We start from the raw sequence: 24,007 nt of genomic DNA, 5'->3' as shown, positions 1-24,007 counted from the left end.
TAACAGTGGTATTGCTGACTTATTAAGCAATTCTAGGACTATGAAATGCAAAATATGAAAGCCCCCTTCCCTTTTGGGGAACAAATTTCATCCAAGAAAAATTTTTATTGGCTTTTCTTCAGTATTCTGAAGTTTATCAGAAAAATATACAGGATGAACCTAAAAACAAATTTTAGTAAAGAGATGAAAATTGATAATCTGGGCAATATTTCTTATTAGTCCTTGAAAGCCATATACATAAAAACAAGAAAAGAAATAGTTTAAGGTTTTGCTTAGTAACTCATGTACCAACACATCATCTAGTCGCAGCCTTGTACTAATGTCTTTGCCAGAGAACATGATGATAAAAATAATAAGGGCTAACATTTACTCAGTGTTTACCTTCTGTCAGGTACTGGAGCATGGGAGGAATGGATGAACTCTAGATTCAGCAGAAGGGTTGGAGGGGAAGAGAGGTGGCATGAGGTTATAAATGATGGTGGAATGTGATGACCATTATTATCCAAAGTACATGTATGAAGACACAAATTGGTGTGAATATACTTTGTATACAACCAGAGATATGAAAAATTGTGCTTTATATGTGTAATAAGAATTGTAATACAATCCACTGTCATTTATAAATTAAAAAATGCCTTACAAATTCTACTTAAAAGGCAAAAAGTTGTAGACTTATTTTTATCTTACAAATGAGGAAGCTGAATATAAAAAGATTAAGAAACTTGCCATATATTCTGTAGAAGATAGGGGTTCATTACACAACTCCAAAGACACATTCACACACAATGTGATAGTGTCTCTGAAGTACAAGTCCAGCAGTCATACATTGTACCCAGCTACCTGACCTAAAGAAGCTTAGCAATACATAAGTCAGATGTAGTCTCCTGACATCAGAACTTATAGTACATTACATACACAAAGCAGACAATCAAATTATCAGTTCCCCCATGTATGCAAAAATAATTTAGGAAAAAAATCAATTAGCACACATAACCAAGTCAGGCTGGTCAGTAACTAGTCCTATGAGAAACAAGACTAAGATTATGAAGCACTAAATATAAATATAAGGGTGACTAATAATGTTGAACAGAGTTTTTCCTTTAGGACAGAAAATTGGTTGTAATCAAGGAAATGTTTTGCTAGATAGTTCAAAGATAAAATCCCAAAGTAAATTTTGCTTGTGCAAAAATTTTCTAACACTTGTAGAAAGTATAAAATCACTTACTGAAATAAATTGTTAATTTTTCTGTTAGAAGATACTAAAATAAATTTCACATTCAAGGTTTGTGCAACATCAGGTAATTATGCAAAGAATAAAACAATGGCTAGAGTATAAATTAATAATCATATAAAAATGATATGAACTGATATAAATGAAATATAAAGCTTCCTAAATTTCAGACTTAAAGATATATATTTTGTTTTCAAGGTATCAAAAGCTCAGAATAAACTCCTAATACTTGGATGAATGATTCCACTTGTTCTCTTATTGATAAAACAGAGTTTAAAAATTGAAATATACTTTTTTTCCTTGAAAGGTAGTTAAGGTGTTGTTTTTATCTTCTACATATATTTTAAAACCTGAATCAAACATGTCAATGAGAGATCTAGATTATAAGTATTTCTGAAAGGCCTATAATTTTATTTTCTGTTAGAAAAACTTTTTTATTCCCCTTTAGGAATAAAAAGCATCAACTGAGGGTTCCCTTTATAATCAATTTATTTATATGTCCAGTGGGGGGAGTAATTATTGATAGACTATATTTTTTCCCCAATGAAAACAAAAAGTTATTTTCACTTCAAATTGTGGGAAATTAATATTTTTTTTCCTCCAAACTGCAAATTGCCCCAAGTTTTATTTGTAGTCCATACAAAAGTGGGGGTGGGGGTGGGAATTAAGGTTTTCTAACACCACCTATGGTGGTGATGGGGAATTGGGACTGTGATAAACATAATAAGAGCTAACATTTTATTAGCTCACCATCTCTAGAACATCAGTGATGAGCGGTGATTTGGACACATACCAACGGACTGTCCCGATAGTATCTTGGTCTGAAGAGTCTACAGAGAAACAATCAGGGGCCCATGGACTGCTGGCACAGCTTGGTGTATAGAAAATGATTAAGCTAACCCTTTCCTGGCCTCCCTCACGTCTAAATGAAAAAGGTGACGCCAACCTCAGCTGCAGGTTGCATCCCCATCCAGATCTAGCTCAGTTGGTAGAGTGCTTGCCTAGCATACATAAGGCCATGGTTTCAATCCCCAGCACCACCACCACCACCACCACCAACACACACACACACACACACACACACACACTCAAAGTAATTCCCATTCTGGAGAGATGGGAGGCAGGGTAGAAATATTAAGTATTCCTCACAATTTTCTAAAATGCCAGATTTTCTTAAATTTTAATTTTCTCCACATTTGTTTCCCTGTATAACGCAACTAAGGATTAAATAGAGAACAAGTTACTACTTAGCTATATTGCCTTCAGAGGCAATTAAGTGATATCATGGTTATTAGAAGTATTTTCATTATTACTACGAAAGTTTTCATCACTCTAGTTGGATAAAACAATCAATTAGGTGGGCATGGTGGCACATGCCTATAATCCCAGCGGTTTGAGAGGCTGAGACAGGAGCATTGCAAGTTCAAATCAGTCTTAGCAACTAGCAAGACACTGTCTCTAAATAAAATATAAAAAAGGGCTGGAGATGAGGCTCAATGGCTAAGTGCCCCTTATTTCCATACTGCCTCTCCAACCCCCAAATAAGGGAGCATGGATGTAGATCAGTGCCAAATTGCCCTAGGTTAAATCCCCAGAATGTGCGAGAAACACACACAAACACACACACACACACACACACACACACACACACAACACAAACAAAAAAATTTGGTTAATTAAAAAACATGATTTTCTTTATTTAACAACTGAAAATCTCTATCTGATCAGAATCTAGTTTTGTTTTTTGTTTTTGTAGTGTGGATTAAACCCAGAGTGTTTCCTGAGCTGTATATCTCCAGCCTTTTTTGAGACAGGGTCTCATTAAATTGCCCAGGCTAGACTCAAACTTGTGATTCTCCTGCCTCAGTTTCTGGAGGTGCTGGGGTTTTAGGCATGCCTGCCTAGAATCTAGGTGTATCTTGCTTTTGTTAGAGTATCTTGGAATGGCAGGCTTTTCAGTTGACTGTTTATATTTGAGCTATATTCCCAACCTTCAGCTGACCCTTTATTTTGTTTAACATTATAATGATTCTGAATTGTGCTATCAATTTCCTTGATAATCTAAAAACACTTTTATTTTTATCTAGTTTTACTTCATAATTTGGATTTGCTCAATGATTTTGTTTTTTTAATTTTACTGGGGAGTGAATCCAGGGACACTTAACCACTTAGCCATATCCCTGGCGCCCCCCCCCCTTTTTTTTGTATTTTATTTAGAGACAGGGTCTCACTGAGTTACTCAGGGCCTCTCTAAGTTGGTGAGGCTGGCTTTGAACTTATGATCCTGCTGCCTCAGCATTCCAAGCCGTTGGGATTACAGGCATGCACCATTACGCCTAGCTTTTTCAATGATTTTTAGGTCTGCTTGTTTTAATGATTAGCTATTTTTGCAATAACAAAACCCAAAGCTAAAAACATAACTTCTTAAAATTTCTGTGAGAAAAAGACTTTTATAAACTTATCCTTTATTAATGTGGGTTTCTAATAAATTAGGAACTAAATTTAAGTACAAATGAAAACAATACCAAAATATAATCCCAATTTTTATTAATTTTTGAATAATAATAATAATACCATATTCTTTTGTGAAAAACTGTATTAACATATCAAAAATGCTGGTGAACTGGAATAAGAGCATGCAGGCAGCTTCTTAAAAGACTCAAAGTAGGCCTTAATTACCTTTTTGAAAATACCAGAAAGCTGTGAGTCTTTTAAGTAACTATATCTTGACAATCCTGAATTTATCCTCAAGTACACTTACACAACAATTTGATGGTCTAGAATTTATCCTCGAAAATATATAGCAAAGTTAAAAAAAATTCAGAAAACCATATTAATTACTGCTTAGTCAATAAAATCATATTACCTTTTGGAGAACATCTAAAGCTGTAAGTACAGCTTCCTGTAAACTTGTGAGAACTGCTTCAGTATAAGATGGAAGAATAAAAGGAGATGCATCTGAACTTATTGGAACTGAAACAGCACTGTGTAATATGACTCCCAACTTTTGCAAGTCATCCATGTTAAAACCAGTTTTTATGTGTTGGTAAAGTGCTGGAAATATCTGAATTAAAGCTGTAAGAAAGGGTTGGCTGGGAATAAAAGTTAGTTTATCAAAAGTAATAGGAGGCTTAGTGCTTTCAGATCCAATTCTATACCAAGTATTCCACGCAGCCCACCAGAGATTCAAGTCTTCAAGCTCATCAGTAACTATGGGTGGCTCAGAGTTACTATATCTTCCAAGTCTTTCTCCAATAGAATCTGTTCTTATGAATGGCCGGCTTAAACCAGGGCCTGAGATAGGCCCAATAAGGACAGGCACAGGTACATTAACTACAGGTGAAGTCTCAGGCTTATCTGAGTCTCTGACAGGGGACACAATCTGTAAAATTTCCTGGAAGCTTTTCAGAGCAGCCAGAGACACTTCATTGTTTTTGCTGAGTGCTGCTGACTGTATATGGTCAAGAAGAACATCCCAAGCTCTTGAAAAATCTCCTATATTAAGAAGAGAAAGAAATTCAATTAGCATAAAAGTAATCAAATTTTCTCTTATTATTAGACTCTTTAAAACAATTTCCTTCATTTTTTTCCAAGATTCACACAGAACTAAAAAAATATATAATTAGGTACTAACAACGTGAATTAAAATCATCAGAACCCGGAAATCCAGCAATAAATTTGTTTTTCAGATACAGGAACAAAAACACCAAGATGATAGTAGGAATATCAAATAATTTCTTGGTTTTAAAAATAAAATGTGTATGTATACATGTTTATACTATTTCCTAGAACTATTAGTATAGTTTATACTATTTCTATTAGTATAGTTTATACTATTTCCTATTTTCAGCAGAACATGGGTTGAACGGTAGTTGTTAGTTTCCACTAATCAGCTCAATATTCCTCGACTCCTGTGACAAATTAACTATATTAATAATGAAGCACTCTATGACCTGGTGCAGTCTGTTCCCATGAGGCTCAAAAGAAAAAAAAAATCCTGTAGCAATGAAGTGCAATGATTTTATTCATAAAATAATTATCCAGATTTTTTTCAAGATGGCAGAATAGAGGAGGTCGTTTCCTGGCTGCTCTGTGGAGTGAACCAAGAAAGCAGACAGGCAGCTTCTCAGCAAGGTGAGTAAACACAAAGGGGGGGGGGGTATACTTTAATGGAATTTAATATTGGACATTCAAAGATCAGGGACTCAGGAGATTGGATATAATAAAATAAGGAAGAAATCCCCAGGGGCATAGCCATTGCCTAGGCTGGGCTAGAAGCACCAGCTAGAATGGTCCCTCTGCAAGAGATGTGGAGGGATAAGGAAATTAAAGGAAACCACATTTTTAGGAGGCCTAAGGCATGTCTGAATACAGAATATTTAGAGACCAAGGACAATGCCTGATTAAAATGAAAGGCATGCTACACAATATCCTTATGCAGCTATCATCTCACCTGGCTGCATTCGGAGGATAAGAAAAGAAACTGTTTTGAGTCATGGAAACCATTTTGAGTCACGGCATGGAGCCAAGAGCTGAGGGATCTGATTCCCGGCAAACCCTAGTTTGGCCCAAAATATAGGCCCAGTAAACACAAAATGCATGACAGAGTGTACTTAAGTGACAAAGAGAAAATCAAACATGGAAAGAATTTTACATAGGGGACAACTAGTTGCAGAAACCCACCTGGCTCTACCTCCCCCGCTTCAATCTGACTGCATGGACAGGCTGGGAGAGACACACCTGGCTGGGAATTTGAAGAGCAGGGGCAGAAGAGAGTGAATTTGGAGACTGACCCAAGACGAGGAAACATGGGGTCTGCAAGTGACACAGGGGACTAAGAATTGGCTTCTCTACCACAAAACTTGCTATTTTGAGTAGAACCCAGGGGAGATCCCTGGGGTACAGTCTTCCAGCATGTACAGACAATTACAGGGCTCTGGAGGTATGATTATTTAAAATCTCCAGACCAACTGGCATTCAGCAAAGAATGCTGGCCTGGAGCCCAGCTAAGCCTAAACCCTACCTCCTAAAGTTCTGCTTGGGATTACCTCTCTCCAGGAATCCAGAGGGTGTAGCATAACACTCCACCCAAAACTGCTGAGAAGAGCAGCAAAGAATCTTTTGAACTCCAACAGGAAGAGTTTTTTAACTTTTCATTGAGATTTTTTTTCTTTTTTCTTTTCCCTGTTTAATTGTGACATTAATGGTACATGGACATTTACACATATTCCAATCTGTTTTTTTCTCATTTCTAGCATTTTTGAAGCTAGTTATTTTTTGTGGATCAGTTTTTTGAGGAGTAGGATGTTTGCTTAGCATATTTTAGTTTTGTTTTGTATTCTTTTATTTTTATTTTTTTAAAATTTTTACTTTAAGTATACATTTTTCCCTTAGCTATCCGTTTCCCTTGATTCTCTTTCTCTATTTTGCACTAAAAGCCGATCTCTATTGTTATCATTTTCACTCTTCCTTTAATCTTTCACTTCTCTCTTCTCTGCTCTTCCCTCATAATCATCACATCCTATATCAGTCTGTTGTCACCCTGTTTATCACTTAAAATTATAAACCTTTTGCAAACTTGCTATTTTTATTGTAGGTAATAACTGATCATATAATTTCTGTTTATAGTGATAATTTTCATTATAGACATAAATAACTATTATAATTATATAACAGAAACTATTTGGTTTAATACTGAATATTGTTGTTATTATCTGTCTCCCCCTAAACAGTAAGGTACTGGAAATTTTCAGGGACACTAGAAGTCCACAGAGCTGACTGCCTCAGACCCATACTGTTAGATGGGCAGACACACAAACAATATGAAAAAGCCAGGGAACAAATGCCCCAAAGAAGCTAATATATTCCAATAACCAAATCCATTGACACCACAGGGGAAAACATATCACAGAAGGAGTTTAGGATGTACATAGTTAAACTGATCTGCAAAGTAAAGGACAGTACAAGGAGTGAAATCAGAGAAAATACAGGAAGTGAAGAATCACTTCAATAAAGAGAGATTCTGATAAAAACCAAGCAGAAATCCTCAAAATGAAGAAATCAATAAACCAAATTAAAAATTCAACTGAAAGCATTACCAAAGACTAGAACACTTGGAAGAGAAAGTTTCAGCCAATGACAACAAATATATTATCTTGAAAGCAAAGTTGACCATGGAGAAAAGATGTTAAGAGACCATGAACACAACTTTCAGTAAGTACGGGATAGTCTGAAAAGACCAAATTTAAGATTTATTGGGATAGATGAAGGCTTGAAGATAAAAACGAAATAAATGCACACTCTTTTCAATGAAATAATATAAAAAAATTTCCCAAACCAAAAGAATGAAATAAAAAAATTAAATATAGGAGGCAAACAGGACCTCAAATATACTAAATTATAACAGACCCACACTAAGGCACATTATTATGAAAATGCTTAATATATACAATAAGGATAGAATTTTAAAGGCTGCCAGAGAAAAACAATATGTAAAATTTAGAGAGAAACCAATCCAGGTCTCAGCTGATCTCTCAACCCAGACCCATATATTTGGAGGTCTTGGAATAATATATACCAAGCTCTGAAAGAAAATGGATGCCAATCAAGAATACTACACCCAGCAAAATTAAGCTTCAGAATTGCTGATGAAATGAAAACCTTCCATGATAAACAAAATTTAAAAGAATTTACAACCAGAAAGCCTGCACTACGGAACATTCTCAACAAAATATTCCATGAGGATGAAATAAAATAAAAAAAAATGAAAACCAGCAAAGGGAGGAAGTACACTAAAAAAACAGTGAATCAATGGAGAAACTAATTCAAATTGAAAACCAAAAAATAAATCAAAATGACAGGGAATAAAAATCATATCTCAGGGCTGGGGTTGTAACTCAGTGGTAGAGCACTTGCCTAGTATGTGTGGGGCACTGGGTTTGATCTTCAGCACCATATAAAAATAAATTTTAAAAAATTAAGGTATTGTGTCCATCGAAAACTAAAAAAAAATCATATCTCAATAATAACATTGAATGTACATGGCCTAAACTCATCAATCAAAAGATATAGACTGGCAGAATGGATTAAAAAACAAGACTCCACAATATCCTGTCTCCAAGAGACTCACCTCATAGGCAAAGACATCCACAGACTGAAGGTAAAAGGATAGGAAAAAACATATCATTCTGATGGATCTCGTAAACAAGCAGGGGTTTCTATCCTCATATCAAATAAAGTGGACTTCAAGCCAAAGTTATCAGAAGGGACAAAGAAGGACATTTCATACTACTTAAGAGAATCATACATCATTAATACATAACAATCAGAAATTTTTATGCCCCAAACATCGGAGCATCTACATACATCAAATAAACCCTTGTCAATTTCAAGAAGCAAATAGACCACCACACAGTAATACTGGGTGACTTTAACACACCTTTGTCACCATTGGATAGACCCTCCAAACAAAAATTAAATAAAAAAGCTACAGAACTAAAAAATACAATTAATATTTTAGACCTAACAGACACAGAGAATATTTTGTCCATCCAAGACTGAATACAATTTCTTCTCAGCAGCAAATGGATCCTTCTCTAAAACAGACCATATCATAGGCACAAGGCAACTCTTAGCAAATACAAAAAAATAGAAATAATACCTTGCATTTTATCACATCATAATGAACTGAAATGAGAAATCAGCGATAAAATAAAAAAAAATGGAAGCTACTCTAACACCTGGAGATTAAATACTATGCTACTGAATGACAAATAGATAGCAGAAGAAATCAGGGATGAATTTAAAAATTCTTAGATGTAAATGACAATACCAATACAACAAATCAAAATATCTGGGACACTATGAAGGCAGTGATAAGAGGAAAGTTCAATGCACTGAGCTCATTCATAATAGAAAGTTAACAAATAAATAACCTAACATTATATCTCAAAGCCCTAGAAAAAGAACAAATCAACACCCAAAGCAGTAGAAGACAGGAAATAATTAAAATCAGAGCTGAAATCAATGAAATTGAAGCAAAAGAAACAATCCAAAACAACTCACAAAACAAAAAGCTGATTCTTTGAAAAAAAATCAATAAAATTAATAAACCCTTAGACAAGCTAACAAAGAGAGAGAAAACTCAAATTACAAAAATTTGTGATGAAGAAGGAAATAATAAAAATGGACACTACTGAAATATAGATGATGATCAGAACCTGTTTTGAAAATTTATACCCTAATAAAATATATAATTTTGAAGACATGAACAAAGTATTAACAATATATGACCTACCCAAATTGAATCAGGGAGACACAGAAAATTTAAACAGATCAATTTCAAGCAATGAAATTGAAAATGGCACCAAAACCCTACCAAGAAAGAAAAGCCCAGAACCAGAGGGATTCTCAGCCAAGTTCCACCAGACTTTCAAAGAAGAACAAACATCAAACCTCCTCAAATTATTCCATGAAATAGAAAAGCGGGGAGCCCTTTCAAACTCATTCCACGAAGCTAGGTATCACCCTGATACCAAAATCAGATAAACACATCAAGAAAAGAAAATTTCAGTCCAACATCCCTGATGAACATAGGTGCAAAAATTCTTAATAAAAAACTCCACACCAAATTGCATACAAAAACATATTTAAAAGATAGTATACCACAATCACATGTGGTTCATCCCCGGGATGCAATGTTGGTTCAATGTATGGAAATCAACAAAAATAATTCATCACATCAATAGACTTAACAACAAGAATCACATGAGTATCTCAATAGATGCAAAAAAAGCATTTGATAAAATACAGCATTCATTCCTTTTCAAAACACTAGAAAAATTAGAGATAGCAGGAACATAACTCAACATTGTAAAAGCTATATATGCAAAACCTAAGGCCAACATCATTCTATTTTATTGAAAGCATTCCTTCTAAAAATTGCAACAAGACAGGGATGCCCTCTTTTACCACTTCTATTCAATATAGTCCTGGAAACTCTAGCCAGAGCAATTAGAAAAAAGAAATTAAAGGGATACAAATAGAAAAAGAAGAACTCAAACTAAATCTATTTGCTGACAACATGATTCTGTATTTAAAAGATCTGAAAAACTCTACCAGAAAACTTCTAGAACTCATAAATGAATTCAGCAAAGAAGCAGGATATAAACTGAACACCCATAAATCAACTGAGTTCCTATATATCAGTAATGAATCAACTGAAAGAGAAATTAGGAAACTATCCCATTCACAATATCCTCAAAGAAAATAAAATATTTGGGAATCAGTCTAATAAAAGAGATGGAAGTCCTCTACAATGAAAACTACAGAACACTAAAGAGAGAAATTAAAAAAGACCTCAGAATATGGAAAGATATCCCATGTTCTTGGATAGGAAGAATTAATATTGTCAAAATGGCCATACTACCAAAAGTGCATTACAGATTTAATGCAATTCCTATTAAGGTTCCTATTAAGGTTCCAATGACGTTCTTCATAGAAATGAAAAAGCAGTCATGAAATTCATTTGGAAAAATAAAAGGCCCAGAATAGCCAAAGCAATTCTCTGCAAGAAAAGTGAAGCAGGACACATCACAATACCAGACCTTAAATTACATTACAGAGATACAGTATCAAAAATGGCACGGTATTGGCACCAAAACAGACATGAAGATAAATGGCACAGCATAGAAAACACAGAGACAAACCCAAATAATACAGTATCTCATATTAAGGCATCGTACACATACATTGGAGAAAAGATATCTTCTTCAACAAAAGGTGCTGGGAAAACTGGAAATCCATATGTAATAAAATGAAGTTAGACCCCTACTCTCATCCTATACAAAACTCAACTGTAAGTGGATCAAGGATCTAGGCATTAGACCAGAGACCCTGCCCAACTAAAAGAAAAAGTAAGCCCAAACCTGTATCATGTCAGTTTAGGAACTGAATTCCTCAATAAGACTCCTAAAGCACAAGAAGTAAAAACAAGGATCAATAAATGGGATGGAATCAAACTAAAAAGCTTCTTCACAGCACAGGAAACAATCGAGAACATGAACAAAGAGCTCACAGAATGGGAGAAAAATCCTTGCCACTTGCACCTCAGATAGAGCATTCATCTCCAGGATATTAAAAAAAAAAAAAAAAAAAAAACTCAAAAAACTTAACACCAAAAAACAAAAAAATCAATAAATGGGCAAAGGAATTTAACAGTTACTTCACAGAAGAAGAAATACAAATGGTCAACAAATATATGAAAAATGTTCAACATCTCTAGCAATTAGAGAAATACAAATTAAAACTACACTGAGATTTCATCTCACTACAGTCAGGATCAAGAATACAAGTAACAATAAATGTTGACAAGGATGTGGGGGAAAAGGTACACTCATACATTGCTGGTGGGAGTGCAGATTGGTGCAACCACTCTGGAAAGCAGTATGGAGGTCATTAGGCCCATTTATCCCACTCCTCGGCATATACCCAAAGGACTTACTATAGTGACACGGCCATATTAATGTTTACAGCAGCTCAATTCACAATAGCTAAACTATGAAACCAACCTAGGTGCCCTGTAAAAGATAAATGGATAAAGAAAATGTGATATATATAAACAATGGAATATTACTCAACCAATTATGGCATCTGACGGTAAATGGACAGAACTAGAGGATACCATGCTAAGTGAAATAAGCCAATCCCCCAAAACTAAAAGCCAAATGTTCTCTTTGATTTGCCGATACTGACTCTTAATAAGGGGGAAGGAGGACTACAGTTCACCAGATTGGACAGGAGGTAATGGGGGGAAAGGATGGAGGATGGGAATGGGAAAGACAGTAGAATAAATTGGATATAACTTTCCTGTGTTCATATATGAATACACCAGTGTAACACCACATCATGTACAACCACAAGAACAGGAAGTTATACTCCATGTATGTGTGATTGTATATGTCAAAATACATTCTACTGCCGTGTATAACTAAAAAAAAAAAAAAGAGAGAGGGAGTGACTGGGTTAAATGACTCTCTCTGTGTGTGTGTGTGTGTGTGTGTGTGTGTGTGTGTGTGTATGTACATAAATCATCCAAATACTTCCTTTTTTTTAAAAAAGAAATGTTTGAGGAAGCATTCAGTAAATAGGAATGCTGAAAGTATGAAATAATAGGTACTTTTCTGCCTACTTTAGACAGTATTAAGAATTAAGATAAAATTTATATGAAATAAAAAACAGACATTTGTGAAATATTAAAGAGTTTTGACAAATTGTATCTTAAAACTATTAAATAGCTGAATGAAATACTTCTGGGTTATCATCCCAGTTACAAAATCAGATCATTACATTTGCCAACCAGAGTGGAACCTAAACTCAGATTTAAAATGTTGCACCATTTAGGCACAGACAATACTTTTTTGTTTAAATTTAAAGTGCAAAGAATATGATTTAATTTACATGTCACCAACTTTCCAACAATAATCTAGGGCAAAGTATATAAAAAAATTTTAAAAGGTTAATTTAGAGTAAAAAGTCTAAGTTTATATGAATGGTGCAAGAAAATTTCAAATGAAATAAATTATAAATAACTGAAACTTAGGAATATACTGCTGAGCATCAAAAGGAGACCTTGAGGCTGTCAAAAAAGAAGAGGAACAAGAAGAACTGTTGCTCAGAGAACAACAGAGAACTGAGAAGAAAAAGCTGAACTTTTCAACCCCCAGGTTGCTCATCTTCTTAGTCAAGGAGGTATCAATAAGAAGACTTGTTAGTTTTCTGATGTATCAAAAGCATCACCAGAAAATATTGACATGAGTTTTGTTCCCTTGGAACATTTGCTGTTATTAATATTTTTTAGAGACACAAACTACTCAATACCTAATTCAACCATAGCCAGCACATGGTAGTCACATACAACTAGATTTTTTGGCTGCTTTTTATTATGGGATCCAAACATGAATAAAGAACCATCTGACTTCTTTGAAAAGAATTTCAGTGATATCTGATCCTCAAAATTACTAATATCTGTGATAAAAAAGGAAATATCACAACGGACACTACAGAAATACAGAAGATAGTTATTTTGAAAAATTGTACTCTTATAAAATAGAAAATATTAAAGACACTGACAAATTTCTAGAGTCATATGACTTGCCCAAACTGAATCAAGATGATATATACAATTTGAAGAGATCAATTTCAAGCAATGAAATAGAAGATGCTACCAGAAGCCTATTGACCACAAAAAGCCCAGGACTGGATGGATACACAACTGAGGTCTACAAGGCCTTTAAAGAAGAATAGCAGAACTCCTCAAATTATTTCATGAAATAGAAAAAGAGGGAACACTTCCAAATTCATTCTATGATACCAATATTTTTCTTTTTATATAGAACACCTCAAGTTTTTCAGTGCATGCATCTCTCTAAGTATTTGCATCACTGTTGCCTTTGCATTTCCCCCTTTAGTCACCATAGTGTTTTTAATATTTTCACTGAGTTTTTGCTCTCTCTTCTCAAAGAATCTGTTGGCCCTTTGCATTTTGGGTCTTATAATTTGATCCAAGACATCTATGGCTGCCACAGCCCCAGGCTAGTGAAATCACAGACAACATTTTATGAAATATAAAAGAATTCCCTTTTCTATAAGACTAGATATAATTATATATTGTACATGCTTATGTCAAAAATATAAACTATGCCATAAAATAATAATAAAATTTCCTAGTCTTCACATTATAAGAAATTATGAAAGCCACATGAACTATGTCATATCTTCATTTTTAAAAAGCCTAAATCTATACTTATTGGTTCTTAGCTTTTACAATACAGTAAATATATTGGGCTGGGGATGTGGCTCAAGTGGTAACACACTCACCTGGCATGCGCGGGGTGCTGGGTTCGAGCCTCAGCACCACATAAAAATAAAATATTGATATTGTGTCCATTGAAAACTAAAAAAATATTTAAAAATTCTCTCTCTCTAAAAAATATAGAGATGTTAAAAGTGATAGCTATTTTTTATCAAGACAAAGCAAATACACAATATTTGTACATTTCACTATTTCTAAATTTCACAACGAAAAGAAAAAAAATAAGATTTAAAAAATATATTTGAAGCCCCAAAGTGCAAGATGGAACAGATACTATAAATTATTTGCTTTTGAAAAAAGAAGTGCTTATAAAGGATTTAAAAAATAACTTTGGGGGGCTGGGGATGTGGCTCAAGCGGTAGCGCACTCGCCTGGCATGCGTGCGGCCTGGGTTTGATCCTCAGCACCACATACAAACAAAGATGTTGTGTCCGCCGAAAACTAAAAAATAAATATTAAAGTTCTCTCTCTCTCTCTCTCTCAAAAAAAAAAAAAAAAAAGCCTCCTGCTCCCCTTGATGGGCAGAATCACAGCCTCTGGGACAGGAATTCTCTATGCTTCTCCTTTTAAAAAAAAAATAAATAAATAACTTCAGGGCTGGGGTTGTGGCCCATTGGAAGAGCGCTTGCCTAGCATGTTTGAGGCACTGGGTTTGATCCACAGCACCATATAAAAATAAATAAATAAAGGTATTAAAAAAAATGACACCATGTTTAAAAGAAAAATAACTTTGGGAAGAGTAAGTATACTGTTTATCCTTTAACATAGGAGGTTAAAAAGTTAATCATAAAATAATAAATGAAATAAAATATATGTATACAACTGTACCTAAATACTAAAGGAAATAAAATAGTATGGTCACAACTATGTACAAAAGTATCTCTGTTCATTTTTCTCTACTACCTCCTGCATTTCTCAATCTCAGTATCACTGACACTTTTAGTTAAACAATTTTTCTTGTGCAGGGTCACCTTGTGCATTATAGGCTATGTATCATTATCCCTTGTCCCTATCAGAAGACGGTAGCACCCATTTCTTCCCAGTTCTAATAACCAAAATTATTTCCAGAATTGCCAAATGTACTATGGAGAAAAAAATTGGTCTTGTCTGAGAACCACTGATCTGTACCACGAAAAGCTTCCTAACCAGTCAAACAGTGTCCCATCATCCTTCTTTGCTCCATTTCATTCTATACACATTATCCAAGGTAGTCTTTTTTGAACTACGCATATGTGCATGTCACTACATATCTGCTCATCAATTAAAACTTGCAGTGGATTTTTTCCTTGTTTTTAGGATTTGGTCCTAACTTCTGAGCACATTTTACACAGTCTAGCCTCTTCCTACCTCTACAACCCCATTGGGAATCACACTTTTCTCTCTCTTCATTCCAAACCTTCAAACATGATAGGGTCATCACCATTCTGTCTCCTCAATTTTTCTCTTCCTAAAAGCCTCTCTTCACTTCATGTCTCATTAACTCCTATTTAACCTTCAGATCTCGGGTAATATAGTGCTTTTTCAGGGAAATCTATCTAAATCTCACTGGCTAAGTCAAATACCTATTTTAAGTTCATAATGCACAACAGTCCTTGGCAGCATCTATTATTATAGTGATTTTTGCATTGCCTGATATAGTTATGGTGCCTCCCTCATTCCCAGGACAGCGTGTATTTTGCTCATCATTATATTTCTAAAGACTAGCCCCTGGTAGATACACATTAAATATTTTCTTGGCCAGGCTCAGTAGCACCTGCCTATAATCCCAGAGACTCAAGAGGCTGAGGTAGGAGGATCAGAAATTTGAAGTTAGCCATGGTAACTTAATGAAACCCTGTGTCAAATATAAAAAGTAAAAGGGTTGGGATGTAGCCAAGTGGTAGAGTATCCTTGGGTTTAATTCCCAGAACCAAGAAAAAAATTTTTTTTCTCAATGAAATGAATGAAAATGTGCATGTGTACACACATAAACACAAAGACCGCAAATTAAGATTGATTGTGCTTTGGTGGTAGTATCTATATGAGTTCTAAAAGAATCTTCTATATATTCCAAATTGCCTTTAATATAAATTACTAGTATAACCAGAAAAGAAAAGAAAAATATATGTATATACACCTAATGGTTGCAGTAAATATCTTCTGGTATTGAAAATTCTTGCTACTCCAGCCAATGTTAATACCCATGTCTCAGCCCACTGCTTCTCTGCTGTATCTCTTGAATGATGAATGAGAATATTGCCACCTCCAGATTCAATCTTTTCTTTGTCTGCAGTTGTAGAAGACTCTCGAACTCGGTCCAGTAGATTAAAGAGAACCTAAATATTTATAAAAATGTCATACAAAAAATATTGATACTTAAGTAACAGTGTAGAAAACCAGAAGTTGTATAAAAAATATTTATACCTTACCATCTTATTCTTTTTTTTTTTTTTTTGGTGGTATTGGGGGGTGAACCCAGAGCCTCCTGTATGCGAGGCAAGCACTGTACCAACTGAGCTATATCCCCAGCCCTCTGACAGTCTTATTAATCCCCATATTAGATGAAACTGACCAATTAAAGTAACCATGTATTTTCAAGTCATATTTAAGGTCATGAAATATAAAACATTAAAATAAACTAAACAGAACATCATGTAAGACTTGTTATCAATGGGACATCCATGGAGATAATGTTAAAACAACAACAACAAAAACAACAAAGGTTAAGGAGAAGGTTCCAGGCAAAAAAATATATTTATGGAAGATATCCAAATTGAGGTTACAACTGAAGCTCTAGGACTAGCTAAGGGTGCTAGAAAGAAAAAAAAGAAAGAAATCAACAAGCAAAAATTAATTATAATTTGGGGAATATTTGCACTTAGGAATAAGCACAATGAAAAACAAAATTAAAACTAAATGAGAAATATATACATGCTGTGAAACAAAAGCTAAAAAAAGAAAATTTCAAGAAGATAATAGCATTAAATGCTAACAAAAAATAAGTAGGACTAGCACTGGGTATAGGCCAAAGGACTTGGGAAACAGAAGACCATCTATAGCCTATGAATGATTTCTGTGGTTCTCAAAGTATGGTTTTGGAACCAGCAGCATCAGCGTCACCCAGAAGTTTGACTGAAATGTGAATTTTCAGGATCCACTCCAGGCCAAAAAATCTGAAATAATGGAGGTCAATTCTAGGGTGGATCTAGAACCTTAAACAAATCTGCTAAATGACTCTATCGCACTCTAATGTTTAAGAGACCTTACTCTGAAGTAGAATAATTTGGAAATCAAATTACAAGGAACAAGGGAATGGGGAAGTGAGGAAGAAAAAAAATCATTGCAAATTAGGCAACAAAAATATTAAAAATGAAGCTACTTAGCTGGGCCCATCTGATTGGGAGGATGAGGCAGAAGGTTTACAAGTTTGAGACCAGCATGGATAATTTAGTAAAACTCCCTGAAAACAAAACCTAAAAAGGGCTGGGAACAGCACTCAGAGAGGTAGAATGTATCTGGGGAGGAAAAAAAGAAGCAGAAGCTATTTAAAAGCAAAACAAGAATTAGAAAAAATGTTCATTAAAAAAAAAGAGGGACTTTGGGCTAAGGTTGCAGATTAGTGGTAGAACACTTCCCTAGCATGTGTGAGGCACTGGATTTGATCCTCAGTACCACAGAAAAATAAATAAATAAATAAAACTAAGGTTAAAAAAAGAAAAGAGGGACTTAAGCATGTTTGGGATCTGAGGAGGAGCCAAGGGACAGAGGTGAAACAGAAGACAGAAGCAAACAGGGCTTTTACCATTAACATAAAATTTTTACTTTTCAGTTAAAAATAAATAAATAAAAATTTAAACAATAAGGATGGAAAGATGGCTTTAATTTTTTTTAACTAGAGAAAATATATTATTAATTTTTAAGAAAATATTTTGGGGTCTATTATAAGGTTTCAACTCTATTATAAGGTATTGTTGGTTTCACAAATCCTTGTTTTACCTTTTGGAAAACAAAGGAGTGAAAAAAAAGAAAAGCACAGATAGAACATGAGACAAAAAATAAGAGATGAATAACAGAAATGGAACTTTTAATAACTTTTTCTGTGGGAGGTATAATTTTAAAACATGACATTTTTTTGTCTTGTCAAATATACAAATGCATGGAAACTCTTTAAAAAATAAAAAGAAACAAGTTTAACTGAAAAAAACAAATACACTATAAAAGCATATAGTACCTTCCAAATAACGGTGTGCCAGGTTGAATGCTGTAATAAAGTTCCATGTGCACCAATTGTAGAAAACAGAGTCTGCCCTGCACTCTTTCTGACAGCAGGACGGGGGTCCACACACAATTCACCCAATTTTGCATAAAGACATAACCATAAGCAATCAAATGGTGGCGCAGGGTGGAACGGCCGATTTAAAACCACTCCTTTCTCTTCTGCCTGCTTTTGCTGTGCTGCCTCTTCTTTATTTAATTCTTTTTCAATAATTTCTCCTCTTTGGAAAAAATAATCTGAAATATTCCACTAAGGAAAAAAGCAGAAAAATATCACTGTATTCACAGATTTTGTTGTAAACACATAAGTTAATAAGTAATGTGGTCGTTTCACTTTTCATAGTAAAACATTTAAAAAATTACTTCATAAATCTCCTTTCTCATAGAATAAATTCAATGGAAACATCTTTACTTCCTCTATCATGTTTCGGATTCCAGGAGAACAATCCATCTTCTCTAGCACTATCCTGTTCCCCCGACCTTTTTTTTTTTAAATGTTTTATTGTGAAAAAGTTCAAGTACATGCAGAAAACAAGGAGAATATAAGGTACTTCAATGTATTAATATACACCTTGATAAAACAATTGCTAAAACATAACTAATAATACCATTACTATCATAGTTAAATTACTAACAATTCCTTAATATCATTACACAATAACTGTATAGTCTTCCCTCCCTCCCTTCCTTCTTTCCTTCCTTCCTCTCTCTCTTCCTTTACTTGCAGGACTAGGGATTGTACCCAGTGCTACTCTACCAATGAACTACATCCCTAAACCTTTTTATGTTGGGACAGGTCTCCCTAAATTGCAGAGGCTGGCTTCAAACTTGCAATCCTTCTTCAGCCTCCCCAGTAGTTGGGATTATAAGTATATGACACCATGCCCAGTTTTTATTTATAATTTTACATACAAAAAAAGAACAATTACTATCTTCAAGCATGCCTATGACTTTATTCTCAACCAAAATATAGTAAGAGAATTAATGATAATTTATGCCAATGATAAAAATGTAGGGGATCCAATACTGCAAACATAAATGTAAAATAAAAGATGTGACACCTGCAGTAATTTAATTAACAATGAACTAACCAACCACTTGTGGGAAGCAATTTTATATATAACATGCTTATTTTTTTTTTACATAATTATATTTTTAATATTTTTTTAGTTGTAGTTGGACACAATACTTTTATTTTATTTATTTTTATGTGGTGCTGAGGACGGAACCCAGCACTTCACACATTCTAGGCAAACATTCTACCGCTGAGCCATAATCCCAGCCCCACATAATTATATTTTTAAGAGTAAAATACTAACTTATCTAGCTTGTGAGGGAATTATTTATTTATCTATTTATTTGAGGTACCAGGGACTGAACTCAGGAATGCCCAGACACTGAGCCACATCCCCAACCTGTTTTTTATTTTTAATTTTGAGACAGGGCTTCACTAAGTTGCTGAGGGCTTTGAACTCACTATCCTCCTGTGTTAGCCTCTTGAGCCACTGGGATTACAGGCATGTGCCACCTTGCCTGGCTTGTGAGGGAAATTTAAGTTCAACTTTATAAACCGTCTGCATTATAATATGTATTTTAAACAATTGTCTTAAATATATAGCTCCTTTCATGTTGACTTCATATAATGTTGACAATATCCTAACTTAGATTTTATTATTTCTTTTTTCAAAATGTGTAAAATGAGGCTCAGAGGTCTATAACTCAAGAATAAGAGTCAAATATAATTCATATTTTATATATATCCCCCAGAGCCTAGGGTCTTCTCCTATGATTTTTTTGTCTCCTAGAGTATTTCTGATAGACTACAGGACTATGTAAATGGTACAGAATTCTATTGAAGCTTTATTTACAAATGAATAGTCCAAGAAAATGTTATTAAAGTATATTTAAAATCAGTAAACTTTCACATTAAAATTAACTAATGGTTTTCCTTATGTATATATAATTTGTTTACTACATCATCTCACAACAAACCTTATAAAAGTCAATCTTCAACATATCAAAAGTTCTCCAAATATTCTGCTATTATGAATTATTTCTTATGTTATTTAATTCTTCATGGAAGATATATTTGATATTCAAGTCATTCAAATAATTTTCTTAGAGCCAAAACCATATTTGTTTGGCATTCACTTCCAACTGTATAACAGTAATTTCTAAGTTATACTATCGTAAGAAAGGCGATGATACTTACCAATAAACCTATTGAAGTTAAACTAATATTTAGTTCTTGGTTATGAAGTCCAAAGCTACCTGCAACATCTACAACTATCTGTAAGCAAGTACAAGGCATTGTTGGTAGAAAATCTGTCACAACTAATTGAAGACACTGGAATGCGGTTCGTATCAAGGATTCTCTGAAAACACAAAAGAAATGTATAGTGATGCATTTAAAAGAAATGTGTAAAAGCATATACCTTACAATAATTTGAACAAGCAAAATTTTATTTTACAATTTTAACAAGAAAACCCTCCCTAATATAGATCATATAGTACTTCAATATTTATAAGTGTAAAAATGATACACTTACTTTAAAATATACAACTAATAATAAAGAACCTCAGAGGTAGTAAGAAATAAAATTAGCAGATTAAGAAAAAGGATATGAAAATGAGTATTAGCAATGTATCATTTCTATTTGTACTTTACATTAAGTAACCAAAAGAAAATTTGGACAATGAATAAGAATGGTAAATTGGCATAGCTACTTTTCTCTCCATTGTATCCCCAATATCTTACACAATGCCGTGCACATGTTAATAACCATAATTTGCTCAATAAAAATTTACTCAATAAATGAAAATGTGTTCTTCATTCTTTTATAAATATACAATTATCTTCTTTAAATCTTCAAAGGAATATAACATTCTATGAATGTAAACTGTAAGAAGAGTGAATTTTGAATTTCAAATGAAAAAAATAAAAAGAATTTGGTTTTGAAGAAAAATTCTGATGGTAAATAATGAAAAGGATGGTTATAATAACTACCTTTTATTAGTATGTCATGTACTTTTTAAACATTTTACACATATTAATTCATTTCATTTTTATAATGTCCTATTATATACACTGAGAAAAATAACTTCAACTTGATCTAAGCTCATCTCCCTTTGCCTCTTTTATTTGGGGGGAGGGGGGTGTAGTACTTGGGATTAAGCCCAGAAGCACACTAACACTGAACTGCATCCCCAGCCCTTTTTATTTTTTATTTTGATAGGGTCTCACTTAGTTGTACAGGCTGGTCTGGAACCTATTACCCTCTGCCTTAGTCTTCTTAGTTGCTGGGGTTACAGATGTGCACCATTATGCCTAATTACCTCAATATTTTATAGCATTTAAGAAAATTTACTGGGCTGGGGTTATGGTTCAGTGGTAGAGCACTCACCTAGCATGTGTAAGGCCCTGGGTTTGATCCTCAACATCACATAAAAATAAATCAACAAAATAAAGGTATCGTGTCTAACCAAAAAAATAAATATTTAAAAAAAAAAAGAAAATTTACTACTATGAACATTTAAGAACATTTAGTTTTTCTTAATATTTTCAAGTATCTCAATCAGCTAAAACTCCTATACTTATTATAAAATAAGATACTATGAGTCCTATTGCAGAATTATATACAAATATATCTATCCAGTGTCTGCTAAATCTCTCCACTGGAGTTCTACCCTAAATTAAATCCTAAATTAAATAAGATCATACATCGACTTCAAATTTGCTCTTCTTTCTGTGTAGTTAATGATACCATCATCTACTAAACTAATTGCCTAAGTCAGAAATCTGAGAATCATGCCTGGTTTTCATGCCTCCATATACCTAGAGTTAATTGGTTAAATAACTCAAATCCATCTCCTCTTATTCTTAGAGAGCATTTGTAGACTTTCTTGTTTCCCACCTTAACCTCTTGCTGCTGTCATGGTGGTATCTATGACATCTGCATCTTTTTATATTTTTTGCTCTGTCCCCTTCCACCTAGAGCCTTAATAATTTCATGGCATAACAAATTACTTACTTCCTTGGATTCTATTTTAAAGCAGGAGCTATTTATCTGTATACTCAGAATAACTAGTAAGCACAATATCTGAAATACACAGAATAAGTGTTTAATAAATAAATGCAAGTTATTTTAAAGCAATTTCTTAGATTTCCTCATACACACAGTGAAGTCACACTCCTAAAGATTATTTTGTATCTTATCAAATATTTGTTTTAACAAATCCAAACCTTATAAAAAGTCTAATCTTTGGGTGTATTATAAAAATTTTTAAATTGGTTCGTTTATCTTATTGTAAATAAAAACCTTATATTCTAATATAAAGGTCAAACAGCAATACTCCCATCCTTTTAAAACAATGGTAATAATACCTAAAAATTCCCTATAGCCACTTGGGGGTAGTTTAAGAAAAACTATTATGGGCCTTGGATTTATACAGAAAGGACATGCAAAAAAAATTACTATACTGCATGATTTTTAGGATGGATTCCCCTTCTACTTGTATTATTTTGGGGATATTAATTTCAAAAACTTACCCTTGATCATTTCTGATTGCTCCCATGACTCCAAGAACCAATGGCCAACCAGGTCCTAGACTGTCTCCCTGACTCTGCAGAATCTGCAATACACATTCTAATTGCTTCAGTCGTATATCTGGATGGTTAATATTGGACATCTCCTTTAATGGATTCAATAAAAGCAATTGCAGTCTCTGAAAAGCAGACAAGAAACTAATTAGGAAGAGAAATTTAAAAATAGAGGAATTCTTTGTTGTTCCCTTTTTCTTATCTTTATTTATTTTTTCTTTTCTTTTAAGACAACATCTGACTTGTTGCCCAGGCTGGTCTTGAACTTCTGGGATCAACTGATACTTCCACCTTAGCCTCCTGAGTGTTGGATCTATATAGGCATGCACCACAGCACCCAGCTTGTTGCTTTCACTGCTTGTTAAATTCACCATTACTCAAGACTACCAAGGTAAGCAGAATATTTTTCTACTAAAATAAACATTGAACATGACTTCTCTAACAGTATTCATTAGAGATTTGTCATTTATATTTTTAATGAGGGAAAAAAGCCAAGTCTTTAAGATGTTATATTTCAAGATAAAATGGTAGGTATCTTACTTTGAAAGATAATAAATATAGAACCATATAGAAATCAATTTCATTAAAGATCATATATCTCTAGCAGTATTTGAAGAGTAGAAAACAATCACCAATTACTAAAATCACCTTTAATATTCTTTATTATTATATACTACATGTATTCAAATTTAAAATTCCTAAGTGTGATGGAATAAAAGGAATAAAATGTTTAGAAAATGAATAAGTATGGCAAATTCTAACAAAGATGACATAAAACCATGAAATTTGTTGCAGAGTAAACAAGAGCACTTGACTCTATCCTGTTCAGTATCTGAAAGCACTTGCTCCATTTTTTTTTCATTTTTCTTTTCTTTAAGAGTTCTTTATTTGGTTACTGACTGAACAAATAATTTATTAAGCTCTAACTATATATACATCAAGTATTAAGGTGAACATTGAAAATACTGGAGCAGTTACACAACTATTTTTTTTAAAAAATTCAAATTGTAGAAAAATATATAAAATCACTAACATGTAAGATGTAAAAGAA

At 33.7% G+C, this 24,007-nt stretch overlaps 1 protein-coding gene across 6 annotated transcripts in view; it reads right to left on the bottom strand.

Annotated features, from left to right (window-relative positions):
- Nucleotides 1-24,007, bottom strand: part of MON2 (MON2 homolog, regulator of endosome-to-Golgi trafficking) — a 112,381-nt gene that overhangs the window by 29,214 nt on the left and 59,160 nt on the right. For all 6 annotated transcript variants that reach the window (XR_014024070.1, XM_081309961.1, XM_081309962.1 and 3 more), the window contains 5 exons: nucleotides 22,906-23,081; nucleotides 20,569-20,731; nucleotides 18,313-18,606; nucleotides 16,219-16,417; nucleotides 4,098-4,726 (listed from right to left, as the gene is read on the bottom strand). Coding sequence is in view for 5 of the 6 variants with exons in the window: in XM_081309961.1 (XP_081166087.1) it covers nucleotides 4,098-4,726; nucleotides 16,219-16,417; nucleotides 18,313-18,606; nucleotides 20,569-20,731; nucleotides 22,906-23,081 (1,461 nt within the window). In the remaining variant the exon portion in view is untranslated. The remainder of the gene's footprint in view (nucleotides 1-4,097; nucleotides 4,727-16,218; nucleotides 16,418-18,312; nucleotides 18,607-20,568; nucleotides 20,732-22,905; nucleotides 23,082-24,007) is intronic.

Source organism: Spermophilus citellus, assembly GCF_964194105.1.
Source record: "Spermophilus citellus genome assembly, chromosome: 10".
NCBI lineage: Eukaryota > Metazoa > Chordata > Mammalia > Rodentia > Sciuridae > Spermophilus > Spermophilus citellus.
Note: the sequence above shows the minus strand (reverse complement) of the source record. Positions and strands in the feature narration are given on the sequence as shown.